The 19,877-nt window shown below is 42.5% G+C and overlaps 1 protein-coding gene across 4 annotated transcripts in view; it reads right to left on the bottom strand.

Annotated features, from left to right (window-relative positions):
* Dlc1 (DLC1 Rho GTPase activating protein) overlaps positions 1-19,877 on the bottom strand; it is a 430,556-nt gene that overhangs the window by 156,688 nt on the left and 253,991 nt on the right. Inside the window, exon 1 of one of the 4 annotated variants that reach the window (XM_029481000.2) lies at positions 17,062-17,346. The exons of the other annotated variants lie outside the window; for them this stretch is intronic. Coding sequence (XP_029336860.1) covers positions 17,062-17,200 — 139 coding nt within the window. The 5' untranslated portion in view covers positions 17,201-17,346. Of the gene's footprint in view, positions 1-17,061; positions 17,347-19,877 lie in introns of those variants that run through there. 4 annotated transcript variants of the gene reach the window in all.

Here is a 19,877-nt window from a genome sequence, read left to right as displayed (position 1 = left end):
TAATTGAACAATTCTGGTTCCCCCACATCACCATGTTTCCTTTGCTCTGTCTTTTCCTTCATCCATCCCACTTAAATGGCATTTATGCTTGTGTCGTCTGCAAATGAGACTGGGATAGTGGCGTATTTGAATTTCTCTGTGTTACATTGCTTGATAAAAGGGTCCTGGGATGCTTTGTGTTTACATGTCAGCACCGTACACAAGTAAGTGAGTTTCATTGTTGTTTCCCCAGTGGATCAGGTAGAGAATACAATATCAAACAGCACCAAAGATATAAGGCAATCAGAAGCATATAATTCATCACTTGCTAATTTTAAATGAAGAACCCATGCTGAGAGAGACTTCCATGAGAGGGTTTCATAAAGCCGAGCTTGACATACAAGGAAAGTGAGGGAACTGATTTGAGGACGAAGAAGATTTGGATTAGGGAATAAGGCTATATTGCTGGAAGCTAGGAGCAAGCCGTGGATGTGAAGGTATGCAGGACTTTAGTGAACAGTCAGGAGACAGGCTTGACAAGCAGGGTGTCAGTGGTTGAAAGAGGATCTTCATAAGCCAGGAGAGCTGTGTGGGATTAATATGACTGGGAAGTATATGTCCTTGAAGACTGCTGGACCACGCTAACAAAAAAGTACATGTGAGAATGGTGTGACAATGAAGTGGGGATGCTGTGCTCAGGAAGTTTGAAGACCTTGACTGTTGAGGAGAGACTATGGTTAGTAGGATTCATGAGGGCAGACACAGGCGTGGGAAGGAAGAGGCGAGGACACAGAAGCAGGATGAGCTGGATCTGTGGCTGACTTGATATAAGGAAGTGCCGTGGCTACACAGAGAAGCAGAGTCTGAAGAATAGATGATGACATTATCTCATTTAATACTTATGAAAAATTTGTAGTAGATAGTGTGGAGAATACAGAATTAGACAATGTAGGAAAAAAAGAGAAAGAGAGGGAGGGAGGGAGAAAGGTCTAACTAGTTCTAGATGGATAAAAGTGTAATGCACTCATACACACACACACACTCACACACACACAAAATAGTTTGAACTTTAGAAATTATCCACATTAAAATAATAGTAGAATCTAGAACTGATTTATGAAAAACTATGTATGATAGGCAAGAGCAGGACTGGCTTTTGAGTATCTGAATGGCCCCAGAAGAATGTGAGGCAGGTGCTTTGCCTCAACTTCTAATAACTATTTTTTTTTTCCTATTTGGTTCTACACAGGATGCACTTGTATTTTAATATGGAATAATGACATGCAAGTCATTATATTTGGAAATGTGTATGTAGTTGTTTGAGTTTGTACAAATGTCCATGGATTACATCATCTCACAAATGGTTGCTGATCTAAGTACTGGAAATATGAACACATGCAGTATTAAGTTCCTACCTTCTAGAACTTACGTACTATAGGGAGAAAGAGATAGTAGGTAAACATATAGAATAAACTAGAATAAAGCTCAGGGGAGATGGCTCAGTTGGTAAAGTACTTTTCTTCCAAATACAAGTACGTGAGTTCAAACCTCAGTTTCCACATTAAAAAGTTGGGCATGGTGGCCCAATCTTGTAATCCCGGCAGTTGGGGAGACACAGTAGGTAGCTGGGGCTCTTTGACCAGCCAGCCTCACCTACCTATTTGATGAATTCTAGGCTAGTAAGAGACCCTGCCTCAAAAACAGAACACAGGCAAGAAAGAAACAACCCCCCCCCCCCAAATCGCTGTCATCCAAGGAATGACATCTGAGGTCATATTTGGATTTCCACATGCATGCACATAAGTGCGCATGAGCGCACGCACACGTAAGCATACACACCCATGCTCACACACATGCACATCCCCCACACGCATGCAAAACACATACATATACAGTTTTAAGTGGTTTGCAGTTAGTTGACAGAGAACCCAGGTGTATCACGTGACCTGGGGTGTCTTTTCAGCAGATATAAACATTTTAACAGATGCAAGAATGGCCCAAAGAAGAACACTGTATATGACTATCTGGGAAATGTGTTCAGGCTGAGAGAAGAACAATGTCAAGGGCCAGCCTAAGAGGCCAGAGAGCATGGGATGTGGTGAACTAGCAAAAGGATATAAGAAAGTAAGGTAGAGGAAGTGGCAAGTCCAAGGTCAGGCATAGACTTGTTGGTCACAGAGGATTTTCTGGTAAATAAGACAGAAAGATGCAGGAGGGTTGGTTAAATATCACGCTAGCTGTAGTGTTTGGATACACCGTACAAAGAGGACAAGGGTTGAGGTAGGAAACCAGTTAAGAGGAATCTGTAAGAACACACATGCAGAGTGGCAGTGTCATGGCTGGTGGCAGTGAGGTGGTGACAAGTGATCAGATTGTCTATGTGTTTACAGGAAAAGGCTGATACAATTGTCTGACGGAAGGAATTTAAGGTATGACAGGGCAGAGGAACCAGAGGTGACTCCCATGAACTGAGATGAAAAAGAAAAAGACATATTTGTGTGTGTGTGAATCAAAGAGCTCAATTTTGGACATGTTAAGTGATTTGGGGCATGATATTTAACCTTTCCAGGTATGTTTCCTCATCTGTGGTACAGAGATAATGGCAGACTCTGACTTTAAGTTTGTTTAGTATTTAGTGACAATTAGGAACATCTCTAAGCAGAGAGACCCTCACACTGAGCGTTAGGGATCCATGAAAAATTAGATAGCAGAAAATGGAGGCAAAACTCCAGTCTTAGACTATTTCTAACTATTTTTAAAGATAGCAGAACTCTTTCTCCATTTTCTCTGATGACATCTCTTCTGGGTTGAGGTGGTGGGTTCTGGTGGTTTTGAGTATTATTTGTGAACATCAACGCTAAAATGATTGTGAAAGTGACTGTGATGGAATAAGTCAATAATGGTTAGAAAGGAAAATTACTTAAGAGAAATTCTAACTGACGTTAGGAGAACCGAGGAGGACATGGTTTATATTTAAAGAGATGAAAAATAACATGAAGAATTGAGGGGGACACTCTCTACGAGAAACAAAGGCATTGCAATTAAGGGAAGAGCTGATGGTTGTTGTGTAAGTGGATTCCTCTGGACTTTACATTGTGGCAACATGACACATGGCCAACTCAGCCAAGTAGAATAAGACATTTAATAAGGCAAACTGTAAATTCACAAGGAAATCAGGTGGGGTTGACTTCGTCCATCATTAAGATGCTATCTAAAGTGTTCAGACATTGTCAAGTATTTTGCTTCCAATCAACCTTGTGAGAAGGAAGATCAGATGAAAATTAATGAATGGATACAAGAACATCCTCTCTCCTTCCTTCCTTCCTTCCTTCCTTCCTTCCTTCCTTCCTTCCTTCCTTCCTTCCTTCCTTCCTTCCTTCCTTCCTTCCTTCCTCCCTCTCCCCTCCCTCCCTCCCTTCCTTCCTTCTCTTTCTTATGAGCCAGAGTCTCACTATGTAGCTTGGAATGGCCTTCAAGTAATTTTCAACTAGTGATACTTATGTGTCAACTTCCTGAGTGCTAGGATTCCAGGCATGACAGAAGTTATTCTTTTTCAATGTCATTCAAACACTTTTCCCCTGTGGCAGGTCTGTGGACCCACAGTTGGTCTGTGGAACCCTTGGCCTCCATGGAAGCCTGCAATGATTTTTAGAGTAGGGAGGAAATATTCTCTTATTAAGTGTTCTTGTCTTTCTTACTTTAAGTCACTATGAGGATGTTACTATGGAAACACTAATTTTTCCTGCTTCTAATTGTCAAATGCACTTAACTTTTATTATCCACACTCACGGTCTCCCTTAGTTGTATTTAGGCTCCAGGATTAAATTTGGTTATTATCTCCTTCAAATAGACACCTAGTTACATTTTAGCTCCCTCTGAATAAGAAGCCACACCGACTGAGACACAATTATTCATTCATTCATTAATTCATTATGTCCAAATTTCACTCAAAACTTCAATTGCATTCATTTCCTTCTATATTGCCTCTCTTGACTTGAGAGTTGACAACATTAATAATTAAGGTTATTAGTGAAAGGTGTGTGTTGATTGCTGTCTTTGGTTTTTCTGTTTGTGTTTTTAGTTGTATTTTGTGTTTCAGAAATTATAGCTTCATTTGTTCCCTTGCTGTAGCCTCTTGTATTGGCATATTCCTCTCTTCAGTCTCAAGTACTGCTTCTGGGTTTGCTGGGTATGTGGGTTCTTGTGCTATATAACAAGAATAATAAAGTTGTGGTGAAATTTTTTTTTGAGACAGGGTTTCTCTGTATAGTTCTGGCTGTCCTGGAACTCACTTTGTAGACCAGGCTGGCCTCGAACTCAGAAATCCGCCTGCCTCTGCCTCCTGAGTGCTGGGATTAAAGGTGTGCGCCACCACGCCCCGCAGTTGTGGTGAATTTTAAAGGGTATGAGGGATCGTGGAAGTAGTTGCAGTGGGAAGAAGATGGACACCAATATAGTACTCTTGAATGTACTTTTCCAAAATTAAATAACTTTGTTCATGTAGCATTTGTTTAATCATATTAATACTTTAATATTGTTCATGATATGCAAAATAATTTATAAGCATGCTTTTATGTATATATGTTTATACATGCATGTATACATTTGACATTGTTGGTATCCTATTATCTATATCATTTACATTTTAATGTTTTTAAAAGCAACTATTCTGTGCTCTTTATACAATGTGGAGTTTCTTTCCGCAGTGGATATTCTTATGAACCTTTGGTATGTGGGTAATACTTGTTAAATTCTCTGGCTATATGTGCATAGCTTGGGCTATGAAACTGTATCCTTTGATGAATTATTTCACCACCTAGAAGCTTCTACACAGACATAATATGGGGATTTGAACAAAAATATTTGCAACAGCAAGTACCTGTATTAGCATGTAGCTATAAGGAAGCTAAACGCCAGTTAATTATTGCATGACTCCTTAGCAGCAATAAGGATGAGCACATTGGATTGGAACATGAACGGATATCAGGAACTTAAGCCTGAGCCAGGAGAGTTGCTGACAGATACTTGCAGTGTTACACTCCTTGATGCTTGCAAATGTGCAGAGATAATTAATACTGTTTGGAATGTCTAAACATATGACGCGATAAAACCACGATGGTAAGCCTCAGCTACAAGGAGAAAGCAGGGTGGGTGATGCCAACCAGGAGCAGTGTACAGGGACCTTCCCGGGAATGGGAAGGTTTTATTACTTGTTAGTGGTTGAGACTTGTATATCTTGAATGTCTGAAATGTTTAATGAAACAACCTTGCTATGAGTTAATTAATAATCTACCTAGAGATTATTTGTAGAGACAAGGCTTCGTGGAAGAAAGGACAATTTCAAACATTACTCAAACTGTATTTAATCAACAAACAATGAGTTGGGCATAAAAAAAGGCAGCCCAAGTCACGGGAGACGATGGGACCTAGTGTCCCGTGGTGCCACTGCATGGGCCATTAGCTATAGCAACATCTCTTTCATTTTACAAAGAAATTAGTACATACCACAGTCTTCAAAGTGAACAAAGATAACTCACTCTTAAAAAGTTATTAAAAGCACTTGGCTTTTGACCCTTACGACTCAGTTGGTATGGAGGATGGGTTAGTTTCTCCTTAAGTAATAAAAATAGTCAAATGCCTTTCTAAGCTCCGTCAGAAATAGCAAAACAAAACCCAGGTATTACCTAAGGTACCAAGACTTAAAGAAAAAAAAAAAAGAAAACTAGGCTTTTATTTCAATATCAGAGGAGAGCTAAAATAATGAACTTCTATTATTAATTCATTGAAATATTTAATGTTCAAACAGGGAACAATATAGGTCAATGAGAAGGAAAACATTTACATTCAAGGACGAGTTAAACACAGTGAGTTTATTGAATGCAGTCACTCATTTTAAGCACAGAATCGGGAACTGGATGCTAGTATACAGTTGCTAAGAACGTTTGGGAGTGGTGGGCGGGGTGGCTGTGTAGTGGGAGGGTTAATGAGGGTGAGAGGCTACGGAGGGTCGGAGGGTCGCTCTGAGGACAGTATATGTGGCAGCATGGGAGTCATGCTCAGGGTCACTGAAATGAAAACATTTTCTGTGGACTGGCATCACAGGAATGGCAGTTCGGAATGTGTGTGTGGTGGTGTCTGTTAAAGATGGGTGCCCAGTTTTGATCTATTTGTCACAGTATCTAAGAAGGCACACAGCAAGTTACCTGCCCTTCCCCCAACTACATTTTCCCTTCCCTTCCCTTCCCTTCCCTTCCCTTCCCTTCCCTTCCCTTCCCTTCCCTTCCCTTCCCTTCCCTTCCCTTCCCTTCCCTTCCCTTCCCTTCCCTCCCCTCCCCTCCCCTCCTCTCCCCTCCCCTCCCCTCCCCTCCCCTCCCCTCCCCTCCCCTCCCCTCCCCTCCCCTCCCCTCCCCTCCCCTCCCCTCCCCTCCCCTCCCCTCCCCTCCCCTCCCCTCCCCTCCTCTTTCCCTTCTTCCTTAAAATCAAATGTTCATTGTTTTCTCTTTCCAGCTTGCCAGCATGTGCTGGCTAGTCCTTGAGGTTTGTGCAGAGTAGCTGGTTGGGGACTGTTGTTATTGTCTTAAATGGTGCAAAGGGCATTCACTCTTACATTTTCAGCCACTGCTTTGACATGATTTTTCTGGAGTTTACCTCCTATGTTTATCTTCAGTTGTGCAATTAGTTTGCTGTGCTAACAAGCTCTGAGGAGAAACAGTCTCACATTCTAAAGCCACGAATTTATAAAAAAGAATCACTTAAACACTGGGGGAGACCTTTCTTTAACTTCATTTCTTTCCTTAAAGGGGAGTAAACTGTTGGAATTAGTTATCAAATGTATATTTAATCAATTTCCAATATCCCCAGAATAAATTCCATGGTATTTTCATGACATTGATGCATCTGTACTTGGCACACAGAAGTCTTTAGTAAGTCATGTGCGTGGGAGTGGTCTTATTATCTAGTGAGTTTCTTACCTGGTGCTCATGGCTGTGGGTGTGTTTTGTACGCCGTTCAGCTGGATATAACCAGCAGTTGTAGCCTAAGGGGAAGGGACCCAGCTTCTCTGACTCAGTGATCTAATACTCTGGTGAGTTTTGACTCTTACAAATGTTCTCTGTAGAGGCTGGAGAGATGCCTTAGTGGTTAAGAGTACTTACAATGCAAACACAAGAGCCAGAATTTGGATCCCAGCAAACATGTACAAAGCCAACAGTGGTTATATGTGCCTGTAGCCCCTAGCTGGAATTCGTTGGCTTCCAGACTAAGCACCAGGTTCAGTGAAAACACCCAGGAATAAGATGGAGAGAGATAGAACAGAAGACCCACCATCCTCCTGCACCACATGGGCCTGTCCACACATATGATGTGGTGTATACACATCACACATATACAAACTCACAAATACATATTTATTTAAAAATCTTGACACCTCTACCTAGACCCGATACAGTGAATGTATCATCGGATGTCCAAAGGAGTCCATGTGAAATAGCAAGGCCTTCTAGTAACTTTTCAAAGGTTGGAAAACTAAAGTCCACCTTGGTGCGAGCTGTGTCTCTCTGTCCTTGTCCACACCCATTGTTTTCCCAGTTGTCTCTGATGAGGTACACACAAGTCAATGTTTGTGTTAAGTTCACTTGGCTGGAAGTCACCAAGTGAAATTGTAATTTCTTGTAAGAGCACATAAGAAAGATAGTTTTTGCAGCCTGAAATGGCAGGATAAACTTGTTTTCCTTGATGAAAAACTGGGGTCCAAAGAGAATCTTATCAGAGTGGAAAACCATACACTTGATGGTATTCTTTAGGACCTAAGATGAGTTTCATTTAAGAGTTTTATCTTTAAATATTGTATAGGTGGATTAGAAATGGTCTTACTCATCTAGCAGATCTTTCTCTCCCCCTTCCTCTTTCCCTTTCCTTCTCTCTCCCCCACCTCCCCTCCCCTCCCCTCCCCTTCTCTCTCTCTCTCTCTCTCTCTCTCTCTCTCTCTCTCTCTCTCTCTCTCTCTCTCTCTCTCTCTCCCCCTCCCCATGTGGGCCAGATGTTTGTGTTGGTGAGAAATCAACAACACTGTCTAGACCTCTAGGATTCAGTAATCAAGCATGAATGAAAAACATTCAAAGGTCATCCTTCAATCCAGACCTACAACATCCTGCTTTCACGACCAGATTAGCAATGAGGGGTCATGATACACTGAGCCGTACCGACTGCTGACTCAGTAATTTGAGTGTTGTCTGCGAAAAGCTAAATATGTCACCAAAAATTTACAAGATAAAACAAAGTCTAGACACCATAAAATGTGCTGTTTCCCTGACTACAGGTTGTCAACGGGCAGCTTCTGTGTCGTGACTTTTTACACCGGCATCCTGTAAATCCAGACTCCTCAGTCCTTATATAGAGAAATTCCTTGATGTCATATCTCCTGAGGGGCATTTGCATGTGTGTATGTGATTTCTTAGATGCTCCATGTTGATAAGAAGCTAACTGGAGAGAAAAAGACCAGCACAGAGATCCAGGATATATTCATGGCTCATCAGCTAACAATAGTATCCAAAGTTCACTACATCTTTGTGATTTTTTTTTTTTTATTGTTTAGAAGTTTCTAATCTCCATTTGTGTGTGTGTGTGTTTGTGGACATTTGAGTGTGTGTATACATGTGCAAGTGTGAGTGCCTCTGTGTGTGTGTGTATATATATATATATACACACACATGTGCATGTACACACGTGTAGAGGCCAAAGGTTAACTTCATAATCATTTCTCAGAAACAATCCTGCAGATAGGATCTCCCACTGGGATCTAGGCTAGGATAGCCAGAAAGGTCTCTGGAATGTTCTGTCTACCCAGTGTTGGAATTTCAAGGGTTCACCCCCCCCCCCCCGCCCACATCTAGTTTTTTTTTCCCCACAGATCATGGAGATTGAACTCAAGTCCTTATGCTTTGCTGGCAAGTCCTTCATCGACTGAGCTATCTCTCCAGGCTGTGCTCACTTATTCTTATTGTTTCGATAGATGGAAATGATTGATAAATTAAGATTCTTGCTGTAGAGTATAAAAGTTGATTCCTCTCTGTCCCTATACTGATTTCAGCACTATGACTCTTTTTACTGTAACATTACAGAGGGTAGAGGGAGCACATAATAAGTTGGGAGAATCACCGAAAGTAACTCCTTTGTTTTCTGGCTCTCACTGTCAAACTTTCATGACACTGGATGTAAGGTTTGGGTCAACGATTGCTTCAAAAAAGGTAAGCATGCTCCCTTGTTATACAAGAATAAAGTCTTAGGTGTACAAGATGTCTATAGAGAAATACAAACATATACATTTTCAAGTATGCTGTGTATATGTGTGTTTATTCACATGCTTATTATATACTCAGTGGAGGAAGCAATGTGACCAGTCAGATCTTTAATTTATCTCTCTATCATTTCAGTTGTCTACCATAGTGTCTATGACCAGGCAGTATGAAATTGATAAAGGCAATTCCCTCCTGGTAGAATAACCCCCATTTGTACCCTTTGCTTCAGTGGGTGTCTTGCCTGCCTTGATTGTAAAGTGTCTGATCACTGTCTTCTTGACTATACCATGTATGCTCCATCTCCTCTTGAGAGTACAGTGTATTCTCAGTGTCCTCTTGAATATGGAGTATATGATCAATATCCTCTTGACCATATACTGTGTTGTGAATACCCATTATCTTGTTCTTATACCCGTTCCTTGATCATGATATGTTCAGACTTACAACTTGCTATTTTCTTTTTGAAACTTATCTATTGACAAGTTCACACACCCATGGAGTACGTTCTGATTTCTCTCCTTCCACCCTCTTGGTTCTCTCTCCCACCCCTTCCCATTCTTCCACCTCCCTAGAAATTTCTTTCCCATTTTCATGTGCCTTCTGTATTTGTTTTGACTTACAATTTTTATAAAGGGCTGTGTGCATGATCATATCCCTGACTATGGCGGGTCCGTGACAAGCTTCATCCATCTCTGAGAGCTTGGTGCTAATCTACCATTCTTCTTGAGCAAATGGGGCTGACTTCATTCCTCATTCTGCAGGTAGCATTCAGATATCATACCTATGACAGGTAGGCACGGACTCTGTCTTCTGTGTGGCCTTCAGTGTCTAGTACAGTGTTTGTTATGTAATATAATACATAATAAGTCTTTGTAAAATGGATTTAAGGTAATTGATAGGTTTGGGAGCTTCTGGATTTTGTCTCTGAAACTCATTAATGCTTTTCTAGCATATTTCCCCTGAATCCTTTAATTTAAATAAGACTAAAAATAGTAGTATTTCCTTCTCAGGATGATTTTGAACATGAGATGAGAAAATTTCTCTAGAGCTTTTAGTATGGACTCTGGCTTTTCCTAGGCAACCATGCAATGACTGAAAATGATGGCAGCCATTGCTGGCAGCTTCCACCTTCTGGTCACAGTCACAGGAGAGCTAGTGCCTACTCTTCAGAGGACATGAGCAACAGCAGTACCGTTATCTTGAGTCTGATTGTAATGCGGTAGGCATACTTGGCTCTTCATCGGTAATTCCAGGCAAACGCTTGGAAATACCATGTTTATTGAACCCTTACAGGGAATCACATTGAGGGATCAATCAATACAGGTCTTTACTGTGACATGCGTGCCTCCAGCACAGATCATGTGGGCAGTGGGTCCTCCCTCTTTGAGAAGGACAGAATACTTTAAAAAGTAAGTGAGGGACTGAACCCAAAATGGAACAATATTTATGATTAATCTCAATCTCCACCTAAGTCATTGCTCTGGAGCAGGGAGCTTCCAGAGGAAGGTTCTTCTAAAGCCAAGTTTGCTGTAGAGCCCCGTTTCAGCTTCCTCAATCAGGAACATCTGTCTTCCTGCCGAGGTGTAGACATCTAGTTCTTCAGACTACAGAAACCATTGGTTAGTGAGAGTGTCAGTTACTCATAGCACTTTCAATAAATAGGAGAGCTTCAGCTGTTTTGTTCCATAGAGCCGTGTATGCAGGACAACACCTCTCACGTGCCAGCCTCGACATTTAGCACGCTTGCCCCACACCGGAGCAGAGCTGCATGCTAGCAGCTGTAAGCCAGCTGGCACTGCTGCTCTCTGTCATGTTCAGCTCCATCCATATAGCAGTGTTCAAAGCCGGTCCCAGCTCACCCAGGGAAGATGTCCAGAGATTGCCTATCTAGTCTGACAAACGGACATGCAAGGCTGACTTCCTCATCAATGTGCAGAGACAGTTATTCTGTCTGCTTCCTTCCTTTGGGAGCTCACAAAGGTCTGTTCAAAGGAAAAAAAAATCACTTGCTTTAGGTCTTCCATTGTTGCTCTGTGGAGGTGTAGAGCATAAACTCATATGCTACTGAACTTTTTGTTGTTGTTGTTTGGTGTTTGGATTGGTTCAGCTACTTCTGTTCTAAAGCCCCAGGTAGATCATGGTGACAGTGTGCTACAGAGGCAAAGCCCCTCAGGAAGTAGGCCATAAAGAAAAGACAATTGAGGTGATACCCTCCCAAACAAGAGTGCTTTCTCAGTATGCCAGTGGCTCCTCTGAGCAGGTCCAGCTGTGGCTCACTTAACTTGTAATTGTGTATTATGATGCAGGCATTGTTATCAGCCTCTTTGCGTTGGAGAAGAACACAGTTTTGTTCAAAGTTATCCAGTTCAAGAGCCACAATCTTTTTTTTAAATTCCCTTTTATTAAAAATATTCTTTTCTCATACAACATATCCTGTGTAGTTTGCCCTCCATCTACTCTTCCCAGTTCGGTCCAACCTCTTCTTCATCCAGACCTTTCTGTCTATCATTAGAAAAGAACAGGCTTCTAAGGGAAAAAAAAACCCAAATGTGACAAAATAAAATGAAATAAGAGGAAACGACAACCATCACATGGAAGTTGGACAAGGCAAACCGACAGAAGGAAAAGAGTCCCAAGAGGAGACAAGAGAATCAGAGACCCACTCGTTCATACACGCAGGATTCCCCCCTCCCCCAACACTGAGCAGAAAGCTATAATGTATACTCAGAGGATCTGGTGCAGACCCGTGTATGCCCCATGCTTACCACTTCAGTCTCTGAGTTCACATAAGCTTGGAAGAGCTGCAGTCTTAACTAATTCAGGCAGGCTGAGGCTCAGCCGCAATCTCAGTCTCTCTATGTCTCATCTTTTCTCCTCAAAGATGGCCGTGACACTCACTGACTCATTCTCTCTTTATCAAAGGCAGTAAACTTGGCAGCTATACGCTCACTCACATCACAAGCATCCTCAATGGCTGTCTCCCTTTAAAAAATCTAGAGTGAAGCTGTCTCTGTTTACTGCATATTTGGAGGCATACCTCACTCCTGGTTAAAAGGCATTCCATGTGCCCTTACTTGCTTTTCGATGTGAAAGCAGGGAACACAAAGCAGTTCACAGAGTCAGTGTTTGTGGTTGCCCTTCCTTGGAATGGTGCCAGCATCCTTGAGAGCAAGTATCCTGCAAAGCAGGCCAAACACTTAACGTTGCTGGCTTATTACAGACCCGGTCATTTGAAACACAGATATCTACTTCCCAGAAGACATAAGAGAGCAAACATACAATACAATATCCCAGAGATCTGGTTCGATGCATATCCTTAAATGGTTTGCTTTATGTCAACCGAAGCTCATCTAGATTGTGATTTGTCTAAACTTTCTCACTTTATAGTCGCTTACCCTCTTTTCTTCCTAAGGTGCTTAGCTTTGGAAATAGCACCCTGCCTTGTGTCTCAACATTTGAGACACTTAGATTCCACTCTCCCTTAGCGATCAAGATAGTATGTCTTTAATAGAGACATTACATTCCTCCCCCCAATGCATATGGCTTATACTGTGCGTTTATTTCACTTTATTAAATCTTTTAAAAGAGTATGACTAATTTCCTTTTAATTTATCAATTTCTGTTTCCGTGCTGAAGAAAGTTATTACATAGGCAGAGTCTGGATTTATCTTACTTTCAGTGTTTATATATATATATATATAACTCCTTTTTAACCTTCAATTTTAGTCTATTTTATTTTTCTTTAGAGTTGTCTGGTTTGTGGAATTATGTCAAGTATACACCATGCTAGAGTCAGCTCACTCTGATAACTTGGCATTGCAATGATAGGAGCTGGTGTTTATGGGTGCTCTTCATGGGAACTACAACCCTTGGTACCTCACTGGGTCAAGAGCTGGTGCACAGCAAAAGCTACTGGCAACATTTGAAGACCAGAGTAAGCACCAGAGACTTGCAGTTTACAGTCTGTGGACAGTGTAGGAACTCATACACTAAAGCTTAAGAGTTTCTTAAGCTCCCTTTAGCAGTTTCCACAATAATCAATGTAGATGAGGTATCCTCCCTCCTATAGTTACTAGATGTCCCTGGGACTGTGTCGTCAATGAAAACCATGCTTTTCCATGTCACACTGCACTTTTGTATATATATCACAAAACATCTCTATCCACCCCTACGCTGCAGGTCTGTGGATCTCAGCTCACTGTTGATTACACATAGCTGGAATTCTTCTGTCCACTGACGTTCCTATGACCTCGGTGACCGACTCCGGGGCACCTCTGTGCATTACTGTCATTCTCTTACCTAACAGTAAAGTTTCAGGCTCTATGCTGGTGACCTAGCAATAGCCATTGCTTCTTAGGTTTTTCTATTTATGCTGGTTAGTGACAACGAGATAAGAGATAAGATTAGACCAGGTCATCACACAGGGTAATTCTTAGTCTAGCACGAACAGAGCAGTCTGTGCCCTGGGGTCTTTAAAAACTATATACCTAAGTTCCTATATTTTAAAATCACCATATAATTAGTTCATATTAAGCTACTACATCACCATTTTGTGATCTGAACAAGTCTATAGATATGTTTCACAATAATTGGCTTTCTTCACAGTTTTCTACTATTTTATTCACACATTTGTAAATATTCTGAGAAGTGAGCCATAGGCTTTATCTGAATACCATCTTAACATCAGGCCAAGGAGCCTTGTGTGAAACACTTAGGAGGCAAATGGCTTTGGGGAATAAAATGCACTTTGATGCCAAGATGTCAAGGTACCAAGTAGGAGGGAGATGGGCAGGCAGCAACTCTCCTTAGACAGGAGCTAGAGAGATATGAGAAAGACATGCTGTTCAGCCAGATGGGGCTATGTGCCCCATCAATCAATTAGCATGGCTCTCAAGTTCCCATTCACTGAATCCTTAGTGATACAATCTGCTCTTAAGAAAGAAGCCCAGAGGGCTGGGGACATAGGTAAGCAAAACTGATAGGGGCTATGACCGGGCACAGGGAGGGGGCATAAATCAAAGGGGGTGAAATTAAAGCAATCCTTTCTGTCATTTCTCACAAGTGGCAGATCTGTATTTTGTTTATAGAAGACTGCAGATCCTTTTAAATGACAGACAGAATCCTTAAGGAATTTTAAGGCATGGAGAGGTAAATGACAGGTTTGTACATGGAATAAATAAGGTATCAAAAGTAGAAATATTAACTTATGGGAGTGGAGAGAGAGAGAGAGAGAGAGAGAGAGAGAGAGAGAGAGAGAGAGAGAGAGAGAGAGAACGACTCTGATCAAGACATGGGCAAGACAGAAATAACCTAAAAAGGAAACTGTAAAACTCCATCCCATGATCAAACTCTTTGCCTAAGTAGAAACAGCCACACCCTGTGTTTGGTCGTAGAGAAGCCTGTGCAAGTCGCCGGGGGCATCAGCACCACAGCCGTGGCAGTCTAGCCACTATGAGCAGAAGTACTTTCCACTGATGCTTCCAACTCCCTTACCTGTCACCTCATTTGTCGCATAGTGAAGAGGGAGGTGGGGGATCTTCTACCGCCTTGCCCTCCATTCTGCAAGGGAAGGTCAAGCAGGGGTGTCATATAATAACAATTTTCTCCACTGCTCAGAAAATGGATCTCCGTGAACTCCAAACATCTGGGATTTCATGTTTTGGTCAGTGGGAGGGTTAGGTGGAGAGTTGCTGGAAGGGATGAGTGGCAGTGAGCACGCTTGAGGTTTGGATATGCAACAGACCAGTCTCTAGTTTACAAATACTGACAGTGTCAGCCATGAGCCAACGACCAGGGAGGACACAACAGTGTCCAGGTCCCCAGTCATCAGCGTCAGTTGAAACGCAGGTTCATTTTCTTTGCTCATATTCTCCACTATATAAACAACCCAGCATGCCTACACTTCTCGCGGAGCCAAGTAACGCGAAGAATTCCTTCAGAGCGACTGGAGTAGCAAAATCCTATTTGCTACCAGAGCTGACACAATGCTTAGTTTTTTTTCATCATACATCAAAAGTAATGAATGTTTTCCAGGTGGTTTGCATTATTGACTTTATATTGGCTCCTGCATTTGGACTCTACAAATAAGACTGTTAATACATACCCCCCCCCCAAAAAAAAGAAAGAAAGAAATGTGAAAGAAATGTGAAGGACACAGAACTTTCAAGCCATAATATTCTCATATTCATTTGTCCCCCTAGCTGTCAAACTCAACATTTCGTGAAAATCAAAGAGGAAATCCCGGAAAATGGTAGTGTTTCAAGTAACCTCTCATTCAAGCGAAAACACCAATACATAATCCGAATGTTGTTGTATTAATAATAAAAAACATTATGATCATGAAGGAATGGTTTTTTTTTTCTTTCTTTGATTAAGTCAGTCAATTCTAGTGGGGCATCTTATACTTGTATATCTTATATCCTTGACCTCCTTTCATCAACTGGAACTTCTGATTGGATAATTTATGAAGTTTGGTTGCTTTACTTAAGGCATTGCATTTTGTTTTCAAGCAGTAATAACACTGTAAAGATTTAAAAGTAACTCGTTTTCTGTACCCTGCATTATTAATTAAGTATTGTTATATTAATTAACAATTTAATATTGTTCAACCTCTCCCTGTCATGGGCAATATTACTTAGGTTAAGAGAGAAAAAAAACCCATTGATTTAGGATATGGCGACTCCCACTTCTAACCTCAGCATTAGGGAGCTGAGGGGGAGCCAAGTCTGGGATATACCGTGAGACCTTGCCTCAAAGATAATATATGAATCACATTCATTCCAACACAGCCTACCAAGGTATGGAACTTGCGTGTTTATCTTCATAATCTGCCTTATCACATTCACACACCTTAAATTCCCATTCTTCAAGTTCTTGAGACAATTATTTGGTCTCAAGTGACCTTTTGTCAAGAACGTAGCCCAGAAACCTGGATCAACCTTTGGAGGCATGTCTAAGACAGATAACAAATATAACAACAACAACGATGTCATCAAGAAAATATACTCTTTGGCCCATCCACGTGGATGGCATAGTAAAGCCCACTAAAGGTACAAAGGAGAGAAGGCTAATTGCAATACCTATCTCCTCCCAGTCACTCCCCACCCCAGTTAGATGCTATCTGCTGTCAGTTTCTGAATATTCCTCCTCTCCAAAATCAGGCAGAGAACTCCTTTTTTTTCCCCCCGCTGGAGTCCTTCCACCAGAGCGCTGCCATTTGGTGCCTGTCACGGGAGCCCTACAACAGTTGAATTGCGCCGAGGTACGGATGTTTTAGTGCAGTTCAAACAGCTACTTCGGGCACACCTGGTACCTTCTTGGAACTCTGAGCTTCCGCTGGAGGAAACACCAGCTGACTGACGTTGGGCGGGACTCCCATTGACCCACACACCCTGCCAGGCCCTGGCCTGCACCAGTCAGGTCAGGCCACCTCAGGCCATATCTGCTCAGAAGATGACCCTAGATAGACTATGCTGCAGGCTCCTGCCTGCAGTTCGTCATCTCCACCGCTGACACCCCAAAGGACCTTGCTTTTTTTCTCAAGGTTAAAGAAAACAAAACAAAAGTAAAAAAACCCAAAACCCGAAAAAACCCTAATTCGAAATAATCAAACTAATAACAATAATAAGAGGAAATAAAATAAAAAGGACCCCCACCCCCAAACATTGAGAATCAGAGATTGCTATATTCCAGCTGATGAGCCTGTTAATTTCGAGAGTTAATGACAATCTGCGCGTTTAACAGCTGGCTTTCTGGTTAATTTCTGGCTGTCTCCCATGCCCCTCACCTGCTAGCCGTCTCTCTCTGGTGTTTTTCCAGATAGCATCCAGCGCCCTGGCGGTGGAGTCTCTGATGTGGTCGCTGAAGGACCTCCGCAGCGGGCCTCTCAGGGGCCGAGCCATCACGTGGCCCTCGGGGTCCCCCATCCACCCTCGAGCGACTTCGGGCGGATCCCTAGGACCCTCGTTCTTCCCGGGCGCTCAGGACGCAGGCATTGCGGCTGGCGCTGCGGCCTCGGGACGCGGCTGCAGGCGGCCTCTTGGCCGGTAGCCCAGCGCGCGCCGCGGCCACATCTGGAAAGGCTTAGGGCCAGCGGCTCCCGCGCCCGCTATCGGGATGCGCCCGGTGTAACCCAATCACCTCGCTCGCTATGCGGCGCCGTGTCCCGAAGATGCGAGCCCAGCCGCTCCTTCCCGTAGATGGAGCAGAGAGCTAAGCAGGTAGCGCTGTCACCCAGGTTTCTTTCCATCAGCTCAGCATTTGATCTTCTTGACCCCCGGTCAAGAGACCAACGCTCATGGCTGCTCTGTTTCTTAAACCGGAGCTTGAGTTTTTAAAGTAAAATAGTTACCAGCTCCCACTATTTCCTCTCTATGCAGCTCCTTTACAGTCAGTGGTTTATTCTGATAAACCCAGGCTTCACCTCGAAATTAGATTCCTATATGCCCAGGTTTGCGAGTCTATTTTCCGAGTAAGCAAGCTGATAATTTGTTATACCCCAAACACTCACCTCAAAAGATTTTTTTTTAAAGTACCAGGCAGTTTCTGTACACTTTTAGGAATGAAATGTGAGCCAATTGCTTCTTTTACAAGACATGTTGTTGTGTTTCTAAAACGCCCAACATCCACGTCTATGCCCACGGATTTGGCAGGTTTTCTGACTTCTAATATCTCCTTTCTCACTGTCCCTGAGATTCCACATCATAACTTTCAAGGGTTGGAGGGAAGCCTAGTACTGGCATGAGACAGTATCAGAGGGGCCAGCCAGTTCACAACCTTTGCGCGGAAGAGATGATGCAGCAAAAGCGGCGTGCAAATTGTCAGGTGCTGTGCAAATGCTAATTGTTACCGTGATTGTTTGAAGTCAAGAAGGCAATCTGCAACCCACGCTGACCTCCTGCAGCTCTGTTTCTGAAGTACAGATCTGGTTTTCCATATATCTTTGACAACGTAATCATCGAAGAGACTATGCAAACAGTGAGACCGCTCAGAAGTCGCAATGAACAGTCGTAACTACAGCTTTTAAATAACCCATATGTCCCGAGATTTACTCTTCCCAACTTGTCAATGTTCGCAAGGCTCCTACATTGGACTGTTTCGAGTGCTATAACAAAATACTTGAGGCTGCATAGTTACACAGAAGTTTATTTAGCTTATGATTTTGAAGGACACTTTCAAGTGGCCCTATTAGCTCAGCCTCTCTTGAGGGTCTAATGGGAGGGGCCATCATTGCAGTAAAATGTGTATGGGGGTGGGTGGGGGTGGGGAAGGAAAAGAACTTTGTGCCAAACAGGAAGGGAGAGAGTGATTCAGGGTCAAGTTCACTCTTTGAACAATTCACTCTTGACAGGACTCATTTTGGATCCCCTGTGAGCTAATTCAATTCAAGATCAGCCCCTCAGAGACCTCAGACTGCCCACTAGACCCAAGTGCTTCTGCATCCTCCCACTTAACTGAGGCTTAAGCCCCCAACACGTACTCATCCTTGGTGGGAACAACTTCAAATGATTTCTCAACCGCAGCGAAGTGTGTTGTTCTCCATTCCTGGTCCTGTAGCTTTTCACTGAACTAGGCATGAGTTAGTGGGCACTGATACAGTTGAGAGGATACTATCTGCTAAATAACAGATCTCTGTGCTCAGTGAGTGTGAGTCCTTGGGCTTAGTTGTCAGCACAGCAAAGAAGAGAACCAAAACAAGCAAAGAACCCCCCCCCCCAACCCATAGAAAGTGTCCACCTACTTACTAGCTGGTTCTGTTTTAGAACAAGTCACTTTACTCTGGAGCTATCACCATCCCGGACTTCGAGATATACTTACAGAGCTGTAGTAGTAGAACCAGCATGCTATTGGCACAAAAGCAGGCACATTGATCAATGGAAGAGAATTGAAGACCTAGACATAGCCCCACGTACTTACACGCACCTGATTTTTGGAAAAGAAGGAAAAAATACACACATTGGAGAAAATAGAAAGTAACATCTTCAATAAATAGTGCTGGTCAAACTGGATTGCTTTAGGTAGAGGAATGAAAATAGATCCATATCTATCACCCTCTACAGAAGTCAAATTCAAATGGATGAAGAACCTCCTCAACATAAGATCAGGGACCCTGACTCTGATGGAAGAGGAAGTAAGGTATAGGCTTGACATTACTGGCACAAGAAAGGACTTTCTGAATAGGACCCTGATCATGCAGGCATTAAGACCAACAAATGGGACCTCGTGCAGCTAGAGTTTCTGTACAGCAAAGGACACCATCATCCGAGCAAAGCAGCAAGCAGCTTACAGAATGAGAAAGCCTTCACCAGTTATACATGGGCCAGAGAATAGAACATATAAAGAACTAAAGAAATAGCATCAGAAAATGAATAACTTAATTAAAATGGAGTCCAAGAACTAAACAGAGAATTCTCAAAAGATGAAACCACAAATGGCTGAGAAACACATAAAAACATTCAACATCCTTAGCTATTAAGAAAATAACTTTGAGATTTTATTTTATCCTAGTCACAATCGCCAAGATAAAGAAAACAACACATGCTGGCAAAGGATAGGGGGTTGCAGGAGAGGGAACACATATTCATTCATGGTGGGAGTAGAAAC

The sequence above is a fragment of the Mus caroli genome, unplaced genomic scaffold, assembly GCF_978045245.1.
Source record: "Mus caroli unplaced genomic scaffold, Mus_caroli_1 scaffold_10, whole genome shotgun sequence".
NCBI classification, from domain to species: Eukaryota; Metazoa; Chordata; class Mammalia; order Rodentia; family Muridae; genus Mus; species Mus caroli.
This window is presented reverse-complemented; position numbering and strand designations above follow the sequence as displayed.